Source organism: Eptesicus fuscus, chromosome 15 (assembly GCF_027574615.1).
Source record: "Eptesicus fuscus isolate TK198812 chromosome 15, DD_ASM_mEF_20220401, whole genome shotgun sequence".
NCBI classification, from domain to species: Eukaryota; Metazoa; Chordata; class Mammalia; order Chiroptera; family Vespertilionidae; genus Eptesicus; species Eptesicus fuscus.
Genome location: NC_072487.1, coordinates 78,647,522 through 78,664,358, shown reverse-complemented (window position 1 = coordinate 78,664,358; position 16,837 = coordinate 78,647,522). Strand labels below are relative to the sequence as shown.

At 63.5% G+C, this 16,837-nt stretch overlaps 2 protein-coding genes across 3 annotated transcripts in view; both read left to right on the top strand.

Moving 5' to 3' along the window:
- Window positions 1-3,646: 3,646 nt before the first annotated feature.
- On the top strand, window positions 3,647-10,894 carry ARRDC1 (arrestin domain containing 1). Its single transcript, XM_008152660.3, has 8 exons — window positions 3,647-3,830; window positions 8,366-8,476; window positions 9,068-9,118; window positions 9,219-9,373; window positions 9,569-9,751; window positions 9,824-10,000; window positions 10,082-10,517; window positions 10,587-10,894. The coding sequence occupies exons 1-8, from the start codon at window positions 3,713-3,715 to the stop codon at window positions 10,649-10,651; spliced, it is 1,296 nt and encodes a 431-aa protein (XP_008150882.2). The 5' UTR covers window positions 3,647-3,712; the 3' UTR covers window positions 10,652-10,894.
- Window positions 10,895-14,068: 3,174 nt separating this feature from the next.
- The window catches only part of EHMT1 (euchromatic histone lysine methyltransferase 1), a 75,492-nt gene continuing 72,723 nt past the window's right edge, over window positions 14,069-16,837 (top strand). For both annotated transcript variants that reach the window (XM_054726908.1, XM_054726907.1), the window contains exon 1: window positions 14,069-14,111. In XM_054726908.1, the coding sequence (XP_054582883.1) occupies window positions 14,091-14,111 (21 nt within the window). In that variant the 5' untranslated portion in view covers window positions 14,069-14,090. The remainder of the gene's footprint in view (window positions 14,112-16,837) is intronic.

Below are 16,837 nucleotides of genomic sequence, written 5' to 3'. Positions count from 1 at the left end.
CATTTACTTCCTCCTGGTTCTGTAATCCAGATTGGACTCAGCTGGGTGGTTCTGCTGTTGGCTGGTACAGTCAGCTGTCTCCATTTGTCACCAATTCCTTTTCTCCTCGTAAGTGTGTGATGCTCCACCCAATTGGTCCTGTGACTGTTTTGATGCACTTACCGTCGTAGAAGGTTCTGGAACTCAGAGCCCAGGACTGAGGACGGGCAGCTTCGCCTTCCTCCACCTTGGTGACGTACCGCCAGGTCGTCAGTCTCACTATGTGGAGACCATCAGCCATGTGGAGCGGCCTCACCGAGGACACCTGACCAGGTGTGTCACCTGACCGCACCTGGGCTACCCCAGCCACTGCAGGTGAGGCATCAGACATGTATGTGAAAAAGACTTCCTGGCCCTGACCTGTTTGGCTCAGTGGATAGAGCGTCAGCCTGCAGACTGAAGGGTCCTGGGTTCCATTCAGGTCAAGGGCACATGCCCAGGTTGCGGGCTCGATTCCCAGTGGGGGGTGGGGGGGCATGCAGGAGGCAGATGATCAATGATTCTCTCTCATCATTGATGTTTCTATCTCCCTCTCCCTTTCTGAAATCAATAAAAAATATATTTTAAAAAGGAAAGAAAAAAGATGTCTTGGATGTTCCATTCTCAGCAGATACCGCACAGAGCAGAGGAGCCTCCAGCTGAGGGCAGCCTCGTTGTCACAATAAGTAATCAATTGGGGTAGTTTGTTCTGCAGCAGTAGCTAGCGGACACAGCCAGGGCCGCTCAGCCACAGTCCCTGAGTATGACTGAGGCAAGAAGTCTGAGCCAGGGGCACTCAGGTGTCCAGGCAATCTCTCTCTCCCTCTCTTCCTCTCTCTCTCTCTCTCTCTCTCTCTCTCTCTCTCTCTCTCTCTCTCTTTCAGGTTTCCCTAGCAGGTAAGCAGGCATTGTTGTGTGGCAGTTCCCACACCCAAGGGAACGAGAAGAGCAGCTGCCAGGCCTCCTGAGCCCCTGCAGCTGGTGTGGCATCCCTTGTCACAGCATCACCAGTCAAAGCCAGCCCAGGCCGGCCCAGGGGCCGTGGTGGGGATGAGCCCACCTTCTGATGGGAGAAACAGCGCACCTGGAAAAGGGATGGGAGAAGGGGTTAGCAGGTATCTCTGAGACAAACTAACCAAGCCATGGGAGGGGCAGCTGGCGTTCCTGGCAGAGCTGTGGGAAGGAGAGATGGATTGACAGTGTTATGTGCTTACCTGTGATGCTTTGACATCTGGGGGGCCCTGCGACCTTGGGAGAGACTGCCTCCCAGAGCTAATTCCTGGAGACAGCAAGCAGCTTCCTGGGACCACACCTTTCACGTGCAAACTGACCAATCCAGAGCCCCCACCTGCACCCACCTCCTTTATCTCCCTCACTCACCACGCCAGGATTTCTCTGCCTTCATCCCCTCAGGGCCAGGTGCTGGACACTGGAGACCACCCCCAGGGACCGGAGCACACTGAGATCACTCACAGCCTCCACTGCCTCACCCATTCCTTCCCACAGGAAACCTACGGGCTTGGGGCCGAGCAACCCTGGCATTGCCCCGGGGGGCCCTCCCCTCCTCCTGGCTAAGCACAAAACTCCTCTTGTGAGCACGCAGTTGTCCCGTTGTCCCCTCAGGCAATTGGACAAGTCTGGGTACACTCTATGTGGGTGCATATCGATTTCAGAGAGGGAGAGGGAGAGAGAAACATCAGTGATGAGAGGGAGTCATGGACCGGCTGCCTCCTGCACGCCCCGCAGTGGGGATGGAGCCCACAACCTGGCATGTGCCCTGATGGGGAATGGAACCGTGACCTCCTGGTTCATAGGTCCATGCTCAAGCACGGAGCCCCATCGGCCGGGCAAAGCTTTGAAGGTGACAGGGAAATGTCTAGACATGGCCACAGGGCTCAGGAGGGCACCCAAAGGCACGGGAGTTGTGTGAAAATAAACATCTACCTGGAGACACCCAGGAAGCCCGGCGCCAGGAGAGCAAGAGGAAAGGGACGTTGAGAGAAAGGCGGTCAGCACATGGGTGCGGTGGCGGCGGGTGTGAGGGTCGGCAGCAGCTTCCCGAACAGGGGATGGGTGGGCGATGGAGTCGGAATAAAGGCTGGGGGGGGGGGGCGCAAATGGGGTCCAATTGTGGGAGACAGAGGGGGACCCGAGATAAAAACCACCCACTCTCTCTCCTCATTTATTCCATCTCAGCAGCAGCCAGCACACACCTCTTCTTCCTCCTTGACTTCTGTAGTGACATGTGGCATTTTGGGATGCCCACAATCCTCTCCTTCCCCTGGGCACCCTGCCCTTGCTCAGGAGTCCCCTCATTTGCACAGTCAGACTCTCCCTCGGGCTCTAGGAAGCCAGGTGGGGTCTGGCGCCGCCTGCCTACCCCCAGCTCTCCAGGGCTCCCGGCCCCTCCCTTTCCTCACGTGGCCCAGCAGGACCCTGGGAGCAGGAAGTCCCGCCCCTTTTGCTGGAGGGCTAGATTAGGTCTCTGTGGGTTTCACCCCAAACTCCAATGTTGGCATGAGTTACCATCTACACACGAGCGCGTAACAAATCTTTAATCCTTCGTCTCCCCCAAACTCATGCGAAGTGCCCAACGGGCATCTCAGACTGCGGGTCATGAATTTCTCCCACACCCCAAACAACTTATATCGAGGCCAGTTTTCTCCAGCAGAAAATGCACCCCGTTCACCCGGCTGACCTCGACGCCCTCCTTCAGGCACCCCGTATGTAACTAGCAGGGGGCGCCCATTGCCGCCGCTCTGAGCTCTGAGCTGGCACGACCTTCTCTCCTAGGCTCTATGGTCTCCCGCGTGCACTCTCCCCGCCCGACCCCCACACACTTCACTCTCCACCCGCCTTGCCTTTTAGAGACGATACAGCAGAGAATGTCCCTCCGCGCCCTGGAGTCACGCACATCCCGCCCCGCACAACCTCAGCCCCGCACCCACGTGTTCAGGGCCGGTTCCGCGGGCAGGCCGCTCCAGGGACCCCACCCTGAGCCCCAGGACCGCCGCGCGCTCCCCGCGCACGCACACCCGCCGGCCAGCCCTCCTGACGTCCTTCCGCGGAGTGACGCGCGGGGCTCAGAGAGGGACCCTTCCCAGCCAGCGGGCCCCGACCCTGCACCGTCTTCCTCCGGTCCCCATCCCCAGCCCGGGCCACGGCCCCGCCTCCTCGGGAGGTGAGCCGGCCTCTCTCCCGGGGCAGCGGGAGTGCCCGTGCGCCGGGTCCCCGGACCCGACCGGACCTCCAACCTGCGGGCCGGAGGCGGGGCCGCGGGCTGGCCGGGCGGGGATGGGGACCGGGGGAGACGAGGGGACAGGGCCAGGAAAAAACCCAGCGGACAAGGGGTGCGACCGACTTGGGGGCGGGTCCGGGAGAGGGCGTGGCCTGGGCGTGGCCTGGCGGGGCGGGCCTGGGAGGCTTGAGGCGTGGCTGAGACGGGGGACGGGCTCGCGAGCGTAAGGCGTGGCCGAGGGCGTGTCCCCACAATGGGGGCGGGGATATGGGCGTGGCCACACAAGGGGACTGGCAGGAGGGGGCGTGGTCTGGCCTGCGGCGTGTCCCGATTGGAGGAAGGGCCGACGGGGCGGGGTCGAGGGCGAGTCGGACCGGTGCGGTGCTCAGAGCAGAGCCGGCCAGCAGGCGGGCGGGGGCAGCAGCGAGCGGCCGTCCGGTCGGGCCCGCGGGCGGCATGGGGCGGGTGCAGCTCTTCGAGATCCGCCTGAGCCACGGCCGCATCGTCTACAGCCCCGGGGAGCCGCTGGCAGGGGCCGTGCACGTGTGCCTGGGGGCGCCTCTGCCCTTCCGAGGTGGGCGCGGGTCGCCTTGGGGCGGGCCGGGCGGGGGTGGGTTCAGGTGGCTGCGCTCGCTCCTGGGGCTGGGCCGGGGCTCCCGGAAGCGCTGCCGAGGTCGCTGAGTCTGGGACACCCGCTTCTCCCCTAACACAGTCCAGGGCCCGTATGGGCGCCACTCGGGTGCCCCGGGTGCTGGGAGTGGTGGGTGGGAGGCCGGCGGCGTTCGGGGCAGAGCCGGGAGGCCTGGGTGGCCCAGTCTTCCGCTTCTGCCCTTCCTGTCCTCTCCGCCCGCCCGGGAGAAGGCTTAGAGCCTGTCCGCCTTGGCAGAGCCCACTGTGACCTGGACACAGGCGAGCTCCGCCCCTCCCTGCCGGGTCTCCGGGGTCCGCTGTGCCCTGCACCTGCTGGGCCCTTGCTTGGAGGCGGGGCTCCTGGCGCAGACAGTCCCACTGCCGAGTCTGCGTTCCCAGCTGGACCCACGGGCTACCCGGGCACCTGCTTACGTCCAGTCTAAGCTTGTACTTGTGCACTGGGGTGTCTTGCTCACCCCTGGGTGCCCCAGGCCCCCGGCCCCGCTGGTATCTGGGAGGTGAACCTGAGCCCTCCTGGCCTGTCCCCCTGCGGCTGCAAACACCCGGGGCTTTGGAACTGGGTATCAGGTGGCCGCAACCGCCCTCCCCAGCACCCTCCCCAGGTGCCGGCCTCTCCGGTCCGAGGTGTCCCCTGGGGCCTGGGTGCGTCCTCGGGGCTCGACCCTCAGGGTGGGGGGGGGGGGATCCCTGGCTCCGAGCGCAAGGTTGTGCGTCGTGTCCCTCCACCTCAGGGTGCTCCTCTATCTCGGGGTGCTCAGCCAAAACCACAGCCGCCCGGCTCCCCCCTGGACCTTGGCCCTCCAGACCCCTGTGTGGTTGACAGCTCAGCATTTCTGGTCCCCACTGAGGGCCGAGAGCCCCCCTGGGCAGCCGCCGCCTCCGTCCTGGACAGGCCTCACCTGCCCCTCACGCCACAGTGGGAGGCCACGGGGGTCTGAGAAGAGGCTGGTGTAAGGAGCCTGCTCACCTCTCGCTGGGGGTTCGGCCTGTGGAGTCTCCTCCCCACGAGACCGTCACCTCCTTTCTCATCTCCCCAGTTGGGGTTTGGGGTTTGAGTGGGAGTGGGTGTGGCAGGGGCACAGCGGGGACCAGGCGGTCCTTCCCTGGGGCACAAGCGAGGGGTGAGAAGTGCGAGGGGGCCAGCTTTCCGGCGGGAGAGTGCTGTGCTGGGCCCAGGAAGGAGGCGCAGCCTCGCAGCTGGGGCAACTGAGCGCCGAGCTCATCACCTGGCTTGTCCACCTGTCACCTCCTGTAGCCGGGGCCCAGGGAGCAGGCTGTGGCTGACCACGGTGGAGGGATGGCCCGAGCTGTGGGGGACTGGTCTGGCCTGGACAGAGCCCCCCGGCCTTTGTGTGGTGGGTGGGCTCCCACAGAAGGCGAGGGAGCCCCGCTGGTGGTCCCACCTGTGAAAGTGCGGGCCTCAGGGCGGGAGAGGGAAAGGTGGGGGATGGGCGGGGGAGCAGGTGGGTTTGGCCAGGTGACCCTGGGAGCAGAGGGCGTGTGGGCGCTGAGCTGCGCTGGGCTTTCTCCCAGCAGGCCTGGGTCGGGGAAAGGAAAGATGGTCTCTTTTTCCTTCTTTCATTCAAAAGATACTTGTTGAATCCTTGCTGCCAGCCAGTGATCAGTGGGGAGACCTCCGTCCCGGGAAGGACATGGAGGAGGACAGCAGCCAGCCCCCAGCCCCACCCGCTCACTGAGCTCCTGTCACAGGCCAGACACCACCCTCCCACTTTCTGTGGTCCGACTCGGCGAATTCTCATGGCCGCCCGGGAGGTGGGCGCTGTCATCCTCGTGTGACAGATTTGGAACCAGGACAGAGAGAAGGGGCTCGTGGGCTAGAGGTAGGGAAAGAAAAGATGATTCTCTTAAAAAAATTTTTTTTAAATATATTTTTATTGATTTCAGAGAGGAAGGAAGAGGGAGAGAGACATAGAAACATCCATGATGAGAGAGAATCATTGATGGGCTGCCTCCTGCACGCCCCGTCCTGGGGATCGAGCCACAACCGGGCCGGAATCGAACCTGGGACCTTTCAGTTTGCAGGCTGATGCTCTATCCACTGAGCCAAACCGGCCAGGGCTAATATATTTTTACTAGAGGCCCAGAGCATGAAATTCGTGCACTCGGGGGTGGGGTCCCTCAGCCCGGTCTGCGCCCTCTCGCAGTCCGGGAGCCCTCGGGGAGAGGGCCAAGCCGTCAGTCGGACATCCTTAGTACTGCTGTGGAGGCGGGAGAGGCTCCCACCACCGCCACTGCGCTCACCAGCCTTGAGCCTGGCTTCTGGCTGAGCAGCGCTCTCCTTGTGGGAGCGCACTGACCACCAGGGGGCAGCTCTTGCGTTGAGTGTCTGCCCCCTGGTGGTCAGTGCATGTCATAGTGACTGGTCGTTCCGCCGTTCGGTTGATTTGCATAGTAGCCTTTTATTATATAGGATTGATTTCAGAGAGGAAGGGAGAGATAGAAACATCAGTGATGATAGAACCATTGATCAGCTGCCTCCTGCACGCTCCTCACTGGGGACTGAGACTGCAACCCGGGCATGTGCCCTTGACCAGGAATCGAACCGTGACTTCCAGGTTCATGGGTTGACGCTCGACCACAGAGCCATCCCAGCGGGGCCACGTGGTGATTTTCCTTGGAGAACTGGAGCAGCCCCAAACATCCAAACAGGGGTACCCGTCAGTTCAGTGCCGCTGTCCGTGATATGTCCCAGCACCGGGAAGCTGAGCGTCCGCACCTGGATGGCGCAGCACGGGCCGCAGCCCGCTCAGCGCTGTGAGCGCACCGGCCCGTCGGCATCTGCGCAGTGGGCACTGCGGTGCGATGGCCGCGCTCTCCTCCAGGGGCAGGCAGCGCGCTGCGTGTCCATCCCTCTGCTCCATCGTCCTGGAGAAGAGGGTGGAAGGAACAGGACGGTTTCCTCGCAGACGGAGACTGGACGCGGCTCATTCAGTCGGGGTCCCGAAGGGGCCTCCGTGTGTGCAGAGGGCTCTTTGCTGGGCATTGGGAAGGCCACGCGCGTGGGCCCTCGGGGGTAACCAATGTTCGCTGTGATACCGGTTCTCTTTCCGGGGTCAGGTGCCCCCACGGCACTTCACCTGAACTCTGGGGGGCAGGCCAAGCTGGGCGGGGGAGTCTCAGCCACCCACCGTGCCCGTGGACTGGGCCTCGACTGTCGGCCTTACGAGCGGCGGTGCTTGGGGCTCCTGGGTAGATAGTGTGAGGTTCTGAGGGCTGCTGGGTCCCTGGTTTCCGCCCATCCTGCCTGGCGCCTCTCCAGGCCCCTGGCGCCTACATTTGGTTACTGCAGCGTGTCTGTTTCCCCCTCAACGCCTCAAAGTATTTAATAGTTGCCAATCGGAAGGTTACAAGTGATTGGAGCCTGTGCCTCGTCTGCTACTACGTAAACTCCACGTAACAACTCATCCCTGAGCTAAGTGGAGTTAGCTCCGTGTGGTGGGTAGGAATTTGGGCAGAGGTGGGCAGATCCATCCTTCAGCTCCGTGTGCCGTCCACTGGGGTCACTTGGCAGTGCCCGGCGGGCCCCGGGCGCTTCCTCCATGGAGGCTCCGTCAGTCAGGTGTCAGACTGCGTCACCTTCCCCTCACCTGACACTGAGTCAGGGAAGGAGTGGGACTGGGCGGAGATGCCGAGGTCTCTGACCTTGACTCAGCCCTACATGAGAGGAGGGTGGGGCCACAGGGCCACCTGCCACTCAGCTTCTGCCCCTCTACCTGCTCGGTGCCCAGCCTCCTGGGATGGTGGTCCAGCGTGGCCTCTGCCCCTCTGGGACTCAGCGCAGAGGTGTTGGACTGAGACGTTCGAGTTCCTGACCACAGAACAGCGGCTGCCAAGGGTTCCTGGCCTGGGCGCTTCCGCTGGGGAGCAGGGGAGCGGACCAGGCCTCTCTGGATGCAGAAAACCAGCCTGCTGGGCAGCGCTGGCCCAGGAAGTCCAGGCTGACCCCACCCGCCATTGTGCGCCTTTTCTGCTCCGGCGGGTCTGACCACATTCCTGCAGGGTGAGGCCAGCAGCGCGCTCCCTGGAGGTGCAGGGTGCCTCCCCGGCTAACTGACTTGCCTGTGAGGCAGCGTGAAGGCCGGTCAGCGGTCAGCAGCCCCGTGGGCCTCTGTTCCTCATTCATGCCCCAAGCACCCCCTGTGGGAGCCGGGTTCTCACCGGAAAACCCGGTCTGGCGGGCCCAGGTGTGTCCTCTGGGTGACCCGGGGGCAGCAGCACAGGTGTCCAGCGCCTCACCACCCCGGCTCCCCATGAGCACCCCGGGCTGGGGATGGGCAGGAGCGGTCTTCTAAAAGGCAGCAAACCATGCTGGCCTTCTCAGGCCACAACTCGGGGTGGGGGCGGGGGGGCTGCCAGCCCAGCTTGAATGCCTGTGCTGGGGGCAGGGAGGGCCGGGCCGGCGGCCGGCTGGGGCTCACACCTGTCCCCTTCTTGCAGCGATCCGGGTGAGCTGCACCGGCTCCTGCAGGGTCTCTGCCAAGGCCAACGACACCGCGTGCGTGGCGGAGGAGGGCTACGTCAACAGCGCCCTGTCGCTGGCGGACAAAGGTGCGTCTGCCTGGCAGCCTGTCTGTCCACCCCCCTTTCCATCTGCCTCTGGGAACCCCGTACTGGCCCCCCTCTCGCAGGGCTGTGCACCCTGATGGGTCTCTCTCCCTGGCAGGCTCTGGGCCGCGCCGGAGAGGGGCAGCTGCTCCTGGATGTGGGGGCTCCAGCCTCCGGGACAGCTCTGAGCCCTGTCGTTTAAGCCTGTGGTCGGCAAACTGCGGCTCGCGAGCCACATGCGGCTCTCTGGCCCCTTGAGTGTGGCTCTTACACAAAATACCACAGCCTGGGCGAGTCTATGTTGAAGAAGTGGCGATCGAAGGAGTTTAAGTTTAAAAAATGTGGCTCTCAAAAGAAATGTCAATCGTTGTACTGTTGATAGTTGGCTCTGTCGACTAATGAGTTTGCCGACCACTGGTCTAAGCCAAGCTCTCGGCCCATCCTTTGCCCAGGCCTTGGCCTGTGCTGCTGGGCGCAGGGGCGGGGCATCCCAGCAGCCAGAGCAGCGCAAGCCGCTTGGCTGTGGTGCCTGCTTCTCCCCTGGGCCCTGTGGTGTCCCCTCGGCCCCCCCACACCTCCCTGATGTCTCCGCAGGGAGCCTGCCTACTGGAGAGCACAGCTTCCCCTTCCAGTTTCTGCTTCCTGGTGAGCGAGCGCCCCGCCGGGCCAGGCCTGGTGGTGACCGTTGGTGGGGGAGGGGGAAGGTGGGGGGCCAGTTGGGTGCCAGTCTGTGCTCTCTCTCCAGCCACGGCACCCACGTCTTTCGAGGGCCCCTTTGGGAAGATCGTGTACCAGGTGCGGGCCACCATCGACACGCCGCGCTTTTCCAAGGATCACCAGTGCAGCTGTGTGTTCTACGTCTTGAGCCCCCTGAACCTGAACAGCATCCCGGACATAGAGGTGAGGGGGGGCTGGTGGCCCCCACTTCAGCGACGCCCTGTCCCCGGCGAAGGTAGGAGGGCCAGGGTCTGGAAGAACAGTGGCCTCCCTGTCCCGAGCTGACTGTGCTTTGTCCAGGGTCCGGGTATGGCGGGGCTGAGTGGGCGGGGCCAGGGTCCACAGGGTCCACCAACTGTCTGCCCCTCCCCCCCCAAGCAACCCAATGTGGCCTCCACCACCAAGAAGTTCTCCTACAAGCTGGTGAAGACGGGCAGCGTGGTGCTCACGGCCAGCACCGACCTCCGCGGCTACGTGGTGGGGCAGGTGCTGCGGCTGCAGGCTGACATCGACAACCAGTCGGGCAAGGACACCAGCCCGGTGGTGGCCAGTCTGCTGCAGGTCAGGGTCCCCGTGGGAGGTGGGGGGGTAGGTCGCTTGCCTGCCGGCGCTCACAGGCTGGCCCTTCCCTAGAAAGTGTCCTACAAGGCCAAGCGCTGGATCTACGACGTGCGGGCCATCGCGGACGTGGAGGGGGCCGGCGTCAAGGCCTGGAGGCGGACGCAGTGGCAAGAGCAGATCCTGGTGCCCGCCCTGCCCCAGTCGGCCCTGCCGGGCTGCAGCCTCATCCACGTCGACTACTACCTGCAGGTGCTGGGGCTGGGGGGCGGCGGGGGGTGGGGGTGGGGAGGGGGCCTGGTGGTCTGGACCCTCACCACCCGCCCCTCGCAGGTCTCCCTGAAGGCGCCGGAAGCCTCCGTGACGCTCCCGGTCTTCATCGGCAATATCGCTGTGAACCCAGCCCCGCCAAGTCCCCAGCCAGGCCCCGGGCCCCCTCCTGGGGCTCAGTCCTTGGTGGTGCCCTCTGCCCCGCCCCAGGAGGAGGCTGGGGCTGAGGCTACGGGCCAGCCCCCCTTGGCGGACCCTGTCTCCCTCTTTGCCAAGAGCCACGTGCAGCTGCGGCCGCCTGCCGCCTTCGGGGCCGTGCCTGGCGCCCCTGAACCCTGTCCTCCGTGCGGCAGCCCCGCCTCCCACCCTCTGCCCCCTGCCTTGTGCGTCTCCACAGGTGCCACTGTGCCCTACTTCGCAGACGGGTCTGGAGGGCCGGTGCCCCCCACCAGTACCTTGATCCTCCCCCCGGAGTACAGCCTGTGGGCCCACCCCTGTGGTGAGTGCGGGCCTGGGGCCTGGGTACGGAGGTGCCACGGGCCCCATGCTGACTTCCCTCTCTCCGCAGAGGCCCCGCCGTCCTATGAGCAGAGCTGCGGCAGTGCGGACCCCGGCCTGACCCCCGGGAGCTGACCCCGCCGCCTCCTCCCAGCTGGCCAACCTCTGCCATGGGACCGGCGCCCAGGGCTCCGTGCCTTTGCTCCCGGCCTGACCCGGCCCTCTCAGGACTCGATGCGCCCGGCCGGCCCCTCCGCCTCCTCCTGGACGCCTCTGCGGCGCCCCCAGGGTGGCCTCTCCCAGGCCGAGGGCCGGGCCGGACTGGACCCCCGCCCCGCACGGTGTAAATAAAGCATTTCATTTGTACTGCTGGGCGCAGGCCGGCCTCTCGGGCGCCCTCCTGCGGCCGGACGTGCGCCGGCCCAGCCTGGGGGCCCCCTCCTCGGGCCGCCCTCATCCCTCCCAGGCGAGGCCCCGCCCACCACCAAGCCCCGCCCCCAGGGCGCCAGCCTTTCTCGACCCGCCCCTTCCGGGCACCTGCCCCTGTCGCTCCTCCCCTCCTGGGCGCGCCCCTCCTCCTAGGTCCCTCCCTCCCGGGCGCATTCCCCGGGCCCTGGGCCCTGGGTTTCCGGTGTGGAGCCCGGGCGGTAACTCGGAGACCGCCGTTCCCTCTGCGCGCATGGCCCGGCCAGCACCCATCCTTCCGGGCAGCGCAGGTTAGAGCTGCGCCAGAGGAGGCCCCGCGGGGGTGAAGGGGAGGGTTTGCCCTTAGCTTTGGCCTCCAGTGTCACGTTGCTGCTGGCACCACTGCCACGTCCGACAGACTCTGCTTCTTGCCTCCCGTCCAAGTAGGAACACGCAGGCCTGCTCCTGAGGTCTGTGTTTCAAAGGGCCGTCACCTGGCACTCAGGAACCCGCGAGCAGATACTGTCAGAGTTTTGCAGAAAGATGGTCCCCGAAGGGGCATCCTGCGGGCTTTCCAAGCCCTACCTGGCCAGCGGTCCTGGAACAAAGTTTGGGAAAACGGGAGGTGCGGTTAAGACTTTGGGTTCAAAGTCTGGCTCTGCCGTATGGTGAAGGGTGACCTTGGCCGCGGGTCTGTTACCTTAACCTATAACAAACTCATGGGCCTATGAAGGGACAGGTGGAGCCCCCGTGCCCCCAACATGCCCAGTTTATTTCCTGAACATCTAACAGCCCAGCGGGGGAGGGTTTGGGCCTGGTGATGAAGCTGTCATTGTCTGGTCCAGGCTCCCACCCCTGGACCCAGGGCAGCTGTTACAGTTTTCACCCTCACTCAGCTTTCTGGGCCTGCCCCTCCTGCTTTTGGGGGGACAGGCTGGTAGATGATCATTTCTGCACACACCCCACTGGCCACCCTTTGCGGTTGGAAATGTGCTCTTTATCGGGCAGCTATGCACCAGGCCACGTTTTATTATTTGTAGGACGAGGAGAGGATGAAAACTGGAGAAAAGCACAAAGTTTACCACCGACAGGATAACCTAACACATCTGCTAGAAGCTGTAGCCTCAGTCGAAAGCAAAGTCCACACGGGTTCAAATCGCACCTCTGCCCCTAGACAGTTGCGTGGCCTTGAACACAACTCCCTGGCTTTGGTTTGCACATTCACAGAATGTGGATAAGAACAATGATCTGTCTCTCAGGACTGACCTGATGGTTAGAGTTAACACGTCACGTGCACAGTGCAGCACCTGACATGTTGCCAGTGATCCCGAGGATGGGGCAGGCTGCCCTCATGGTCCAAAGTAGGAGTGCGGCCGACTTCTGACATTTCACTTGTTTTGGTATTTGCCTGGCAAAGGATTTTTTTTCATATCATTCATTGAACAGATGTTCATGTAAAAATACATTTATTGATTTCAGAGAGGGAGAGATAGAAACATCAATGATGAGAGGGAATCATTAATCAGCTGCCTCCTGCACGCCCCCACACTGGGGATCGAGCCCGAAACCCAGGCAGTGTGTCCTGACTGGGAATCAACCTGTGACCTCCTGGTTCATAGGTCGACGCTCAACCACTGATGTTCATTTTGAATCCTACGTGCCAAGTAGAGTTCTAAACACCAGGACACATGACAAAACCTTTGGCCTTTTGGACTTACATTATAGTGAGAAAAAACAGACAATATGGCTACGGAGCAAAATGAAGCAAGGAAGTTCTGGGGCACAGTACCATTTTTTAAGTGGCGACGTGGTACTGAGACCCAAGGATGGCAGAGAAGTGAGCCACTCAGATACCTGAGCTGAAAGGGTTTCCGGGAGGGGACGGAGGAGGGCCCAAGGCAGGATGGAGATGGAGAGGACAGCCCCAGAGAGGCAGGTGTGGCTGAAGGTGGGTCAGGCTGGGTGGTATGAACCCTGGTGGGTAACTTCCTGAGCCTCCTGTCCGAGGCTCCAGAGCGAGCTTGGGGGTCCCCGGCCTGTCACGAGCTGCCTTAGGCTGCCAGAGAGAAACCGTTGGGAGGTTTCCTTGGTAGGTAGAGGCACCCATTTCCTCCTCTGCACCTGTGTGCACCGTCAGTGACACACTTAAAGGCATTTCCTGGCGTCTTTCTCCCAGGAGACCGGACCTTCATGGGGTTGAGGGGCCGATTAACCTTCCACTCGGCCTCTTCAGTTCTTGTTTTGAAGACTGGCCAGAGAACCCCCACTTCAGTCCACGCTTCTCTCCTCCACTCCCAGGGGGTGGGAGGAACTGGTCCGGACGTGGGGACCGGGAGGCCTAAGCCAGTGCTTCCAGAGAAGGCTGGTGCGCAGGGTCTTGTCCTGTGCACAACTGGGCATGGAGCTTGGGGTGATCAGGGACGTTGCGCGGCTGGGCACCCCCAAGTCAGGCATCTCCCTTAACCAGAACACCCCCCAACGGGGGCAACCCTCCCCAGGGGGAGGTGGAGCACCTTCCCCAACAAGGCACACTCCTTCACAGTCCCCACAGCCACCGGCTGGGACACCCCCGGGCGGGGCACTGCCCCTAATCGCGGCACCTTCCCTAACGCAGCAACTCCGAACGCGGACAACGCTCCCAGTGGGGCGTCCCCCCAAGTTGGAGCCATTCTCCCCAGTGGGACAGTCCCCTTCCCCGCCTCGGGCGGCCTCCGCAGCCCCGACACCATCCCCAGCTGGGGCATCCCCCATAACCCGCACAGCACCTACGGGCACCCCTTCCCAACCTGGCGCACCCCCACCCAGGGCACCGCCCCCAGAGAAGGCCCGCGAACAACGTGTCCGAGGTTAGAGGTCAGGGGTCCTTCTCCGCCCCCGGCCCGCCCGCCGGACGCCTAATTGGGGCCGGTGTTCGTGAAAAGGCAGGGCCGCCGGCCGCGCCGCCCCCGGGAAGGCCTTTCCACCGGGCCCCGCCCCCGGCCGGCCCGCGCGCCCCGGTTCCGGCTGACGCAGGCCCGCGCCGCGGACGCCGCTGTCCGGGCCACAGTGCGCAGGCGCGGGCGCGGGCGCAGGCGCAGACTCGCCGGGCGGCCCGCCCCGCCCTGGGCCGCGAGGCGCGGGCGGGGCGATGGCGCGCGGGAGGGGCGGGGCCACGCTGCGGGCCCGGGCCATGGCCGCCGCCGATGCCGAGGTGAGGAGCGGGACCGACGGGCCGGCGGCGGGCGCGGGCGGGCGGCGCGGGGCGGCGGGGTCGGGGGGCGCCGAGCGGGGGCGCCGCGCGGACGGGCGGGGGCGCCGCGCCGGAGACGGGCCCGCGCTTCTTCGCCGCCGCTGCGCCTCAGGCCGAGGCCGGGCCGAGGCCCCGGGCGTGCGGGCCGCGCGGCGCCGGGCGCGCTTTGTGCGGGCGCGGGCGGGGGCGGCGCAGCGGGGCGGGCGCGGCGCGGAGGGGGGAGGCCCGGCCGCCGCCCGCGCGCCCCCGCCCCCGCCGGCCCGGCGGAGCCCGCGGAGCCGCGAAGACAAAAAGGAAAGTGGGGCGCGCCGGCCAACTTCGCGGCGCGGCCGGGCGAGCCTGTGCGCTCCCGGCGCCTCCGCTGCGCCCCGCTGACCTTCCACTTTGTTCCGAATAGGACGGCCGCGTCTTTAACGAAAAGTTGGCGGTCCGCGCGCCTCCCCGGACAAAGCTGCCCGGCCCTGGCGGCTGTCAGCCCGGGAGTGCGCGACTCGGGTGGATTCCTGAGCGAACGCTCCGCCGGCTCCGGACGGAGAAACTTCCCTTCCTTTGTTAATGCTCCCGGCCTCCCCCGAGGCCGGTGCCGAGGGTGGCGGCACGGGAGTCCCACTCCGGGGCGGACCCCAGCTTCCCGCTGGAGCGAAAGGCGCCGAGCCGGCCCGCGCCAGTGCGGGAGTGGTGCGGTCCCGGCTCGCGCAGGGGCGGGTTTGGGAAAGTGAGGACCGAGCCGGTTTCCGGGGCAGTCCCTCCAGGTGCGGCGGTAGCCGCGCGCACTTCTAAAGGGCGGGACGCGGCCGGGTGCCCGGGCCAGGCTGGGAACCCAGGTAGTGGACACTCGTTTTACTCACCTTCCCCTGGCATCGTCGGGAGTGTCGATGTTAGCAGAGTGCAGGGCGGCTGTTAAACTGCACGCGAGGAGAGTGTCCGAGCCCCGCCACATTCCAGGAACGGAAAGGTGAATGCGATAAGGAAGGCGCGTCCAGGCTCACAGGAGAAGCCCTGCGATGCTCGGTGAGACCGCTTACTGAGCCCTGCTGTGTTGCAGGCACAGCGAGCCCGGGGATAAGTCCCGTCGGCCGTTTTCCTGTTCAACAGGTGAGGGAACCAGACGTGGAAGACACAGGACGAGTCGGTCCTCGGACTAGCACTTGTCCAGTGCCTGGCACATAGTAGGCTTTTCATTAACACCTGATGAGCAGATGGCCCGGGACGCCTCTGACTCCACAGCAGCCCGGGCTGGAGGGCTCTGCCGAGCTGCGGAGAGTGAGAGGAGAGTGAGCTGTGGGCACTGAACGCCACCCGTGTCAGCGCTGCCCCAGCGCCCGCTCTGCAAGGGCGCCCGCATGGAAGCCTGGCGGTGTTCGCAGGGGGTGGGTGCTGTCTGCCGTGGGCACCCAAGGACGCAGGCCCAGCGAGGCCCAGGGTTCCGGAGCCTGTGGCAGAGGAGATGGGTGCAGGCGGCTCGGAGCCCCTGCTCCCTAAAAGTGTTCACTCCCCCCTGGTTTCCAGTGTAAAAAGAACTGAGTTCCTGGACTGTGGCCCCACCTCCACCCTGCGGATTAGTAAGCGGGGCTCCTGGGGTTTTCTGTGCGAGGACCTCCCAGCACCAGCACCCCGGGTGGCGCACTTGCCTTAAGGCAAATTTTGACCCAGCGGCCGTCACCTTTCAGCAGGAGGCCGCCCCAGGCCAGTCCTGTAATTTTCTGGCCGCCGGGGCTGCCATGTATCTTGAACCTAATGTTTTGTTTCTTACAATAATGTACGCACATGCACCTGGGAAAGGCGGCCGCTTGGCAGCCTGGCATGTGCTCGCTGTGTAAGTCCCCTGCTATGTGTCGTGTATTGGTCTTTTTCTACTTTTTCATCAACTTTTAGGGGTTATCTTTTGGCTTCCACTCATGGTAAAGGTGATTGCAGTTCTCTCATACTCTCTTCCCTCAGTAACTCACAATTTTGGTGAAATCCCCATCCAGAATCTTCATTGGTCTGTTCAGGTCATTGTGCCATGCTGAACGGGAGGCTAAACTACAATTAAAAAAACAACAACATATATTTTTATTGATTTCAGAGAGGAAGGGGGAGAGGAAGAGAGAGAGAGAGATGGAAACATCAATGATGAAAGAGAATCATTGATCAGCTGCCTCGTGCATGCCCCACACTAGGGATTGAGCCCGAAACCGGGGCATGTGCCCTGACTGGGAATCGAACCCATGACCTCCTGGTTCACAGGTCGGTGCTCAACCACTGAGCCACATCAGGTGGGCTACAGGTGTGTTTTTTTTGGCACATCCTTTTCTTCTGCCTTGGAGTCAATAATTGCCTTCTTTTCTCATTTGTCCAATTTCCTTTGAACCTCAGAATAATGTTCTCACACCTTTCATTCTGTAAAACATTTTTTAAAAATATATTTATTGATTTCAGAGAGGAAGAGAGAGGGAGAGAGAGATAGAAACATCAGTGAGAGAGAATCATTGATTGGCTGCCTCCTGCAGGCCCCCTACTGGGGATCAAGCCCACAACCCAGGCATGTGCCCTTGACTGGAATCGAACCTGGGACCCTTCCGTCTGAAGGCCGACGCTCTATCCACTGAGCCAAACCGGCCAGGGCAAAACAGTTCTCATTTTACGTCTTCACCACTCATCTCAGCTCACCAGTGTTCCCGCCGCTGCTGCGCCACGCTGCCCCC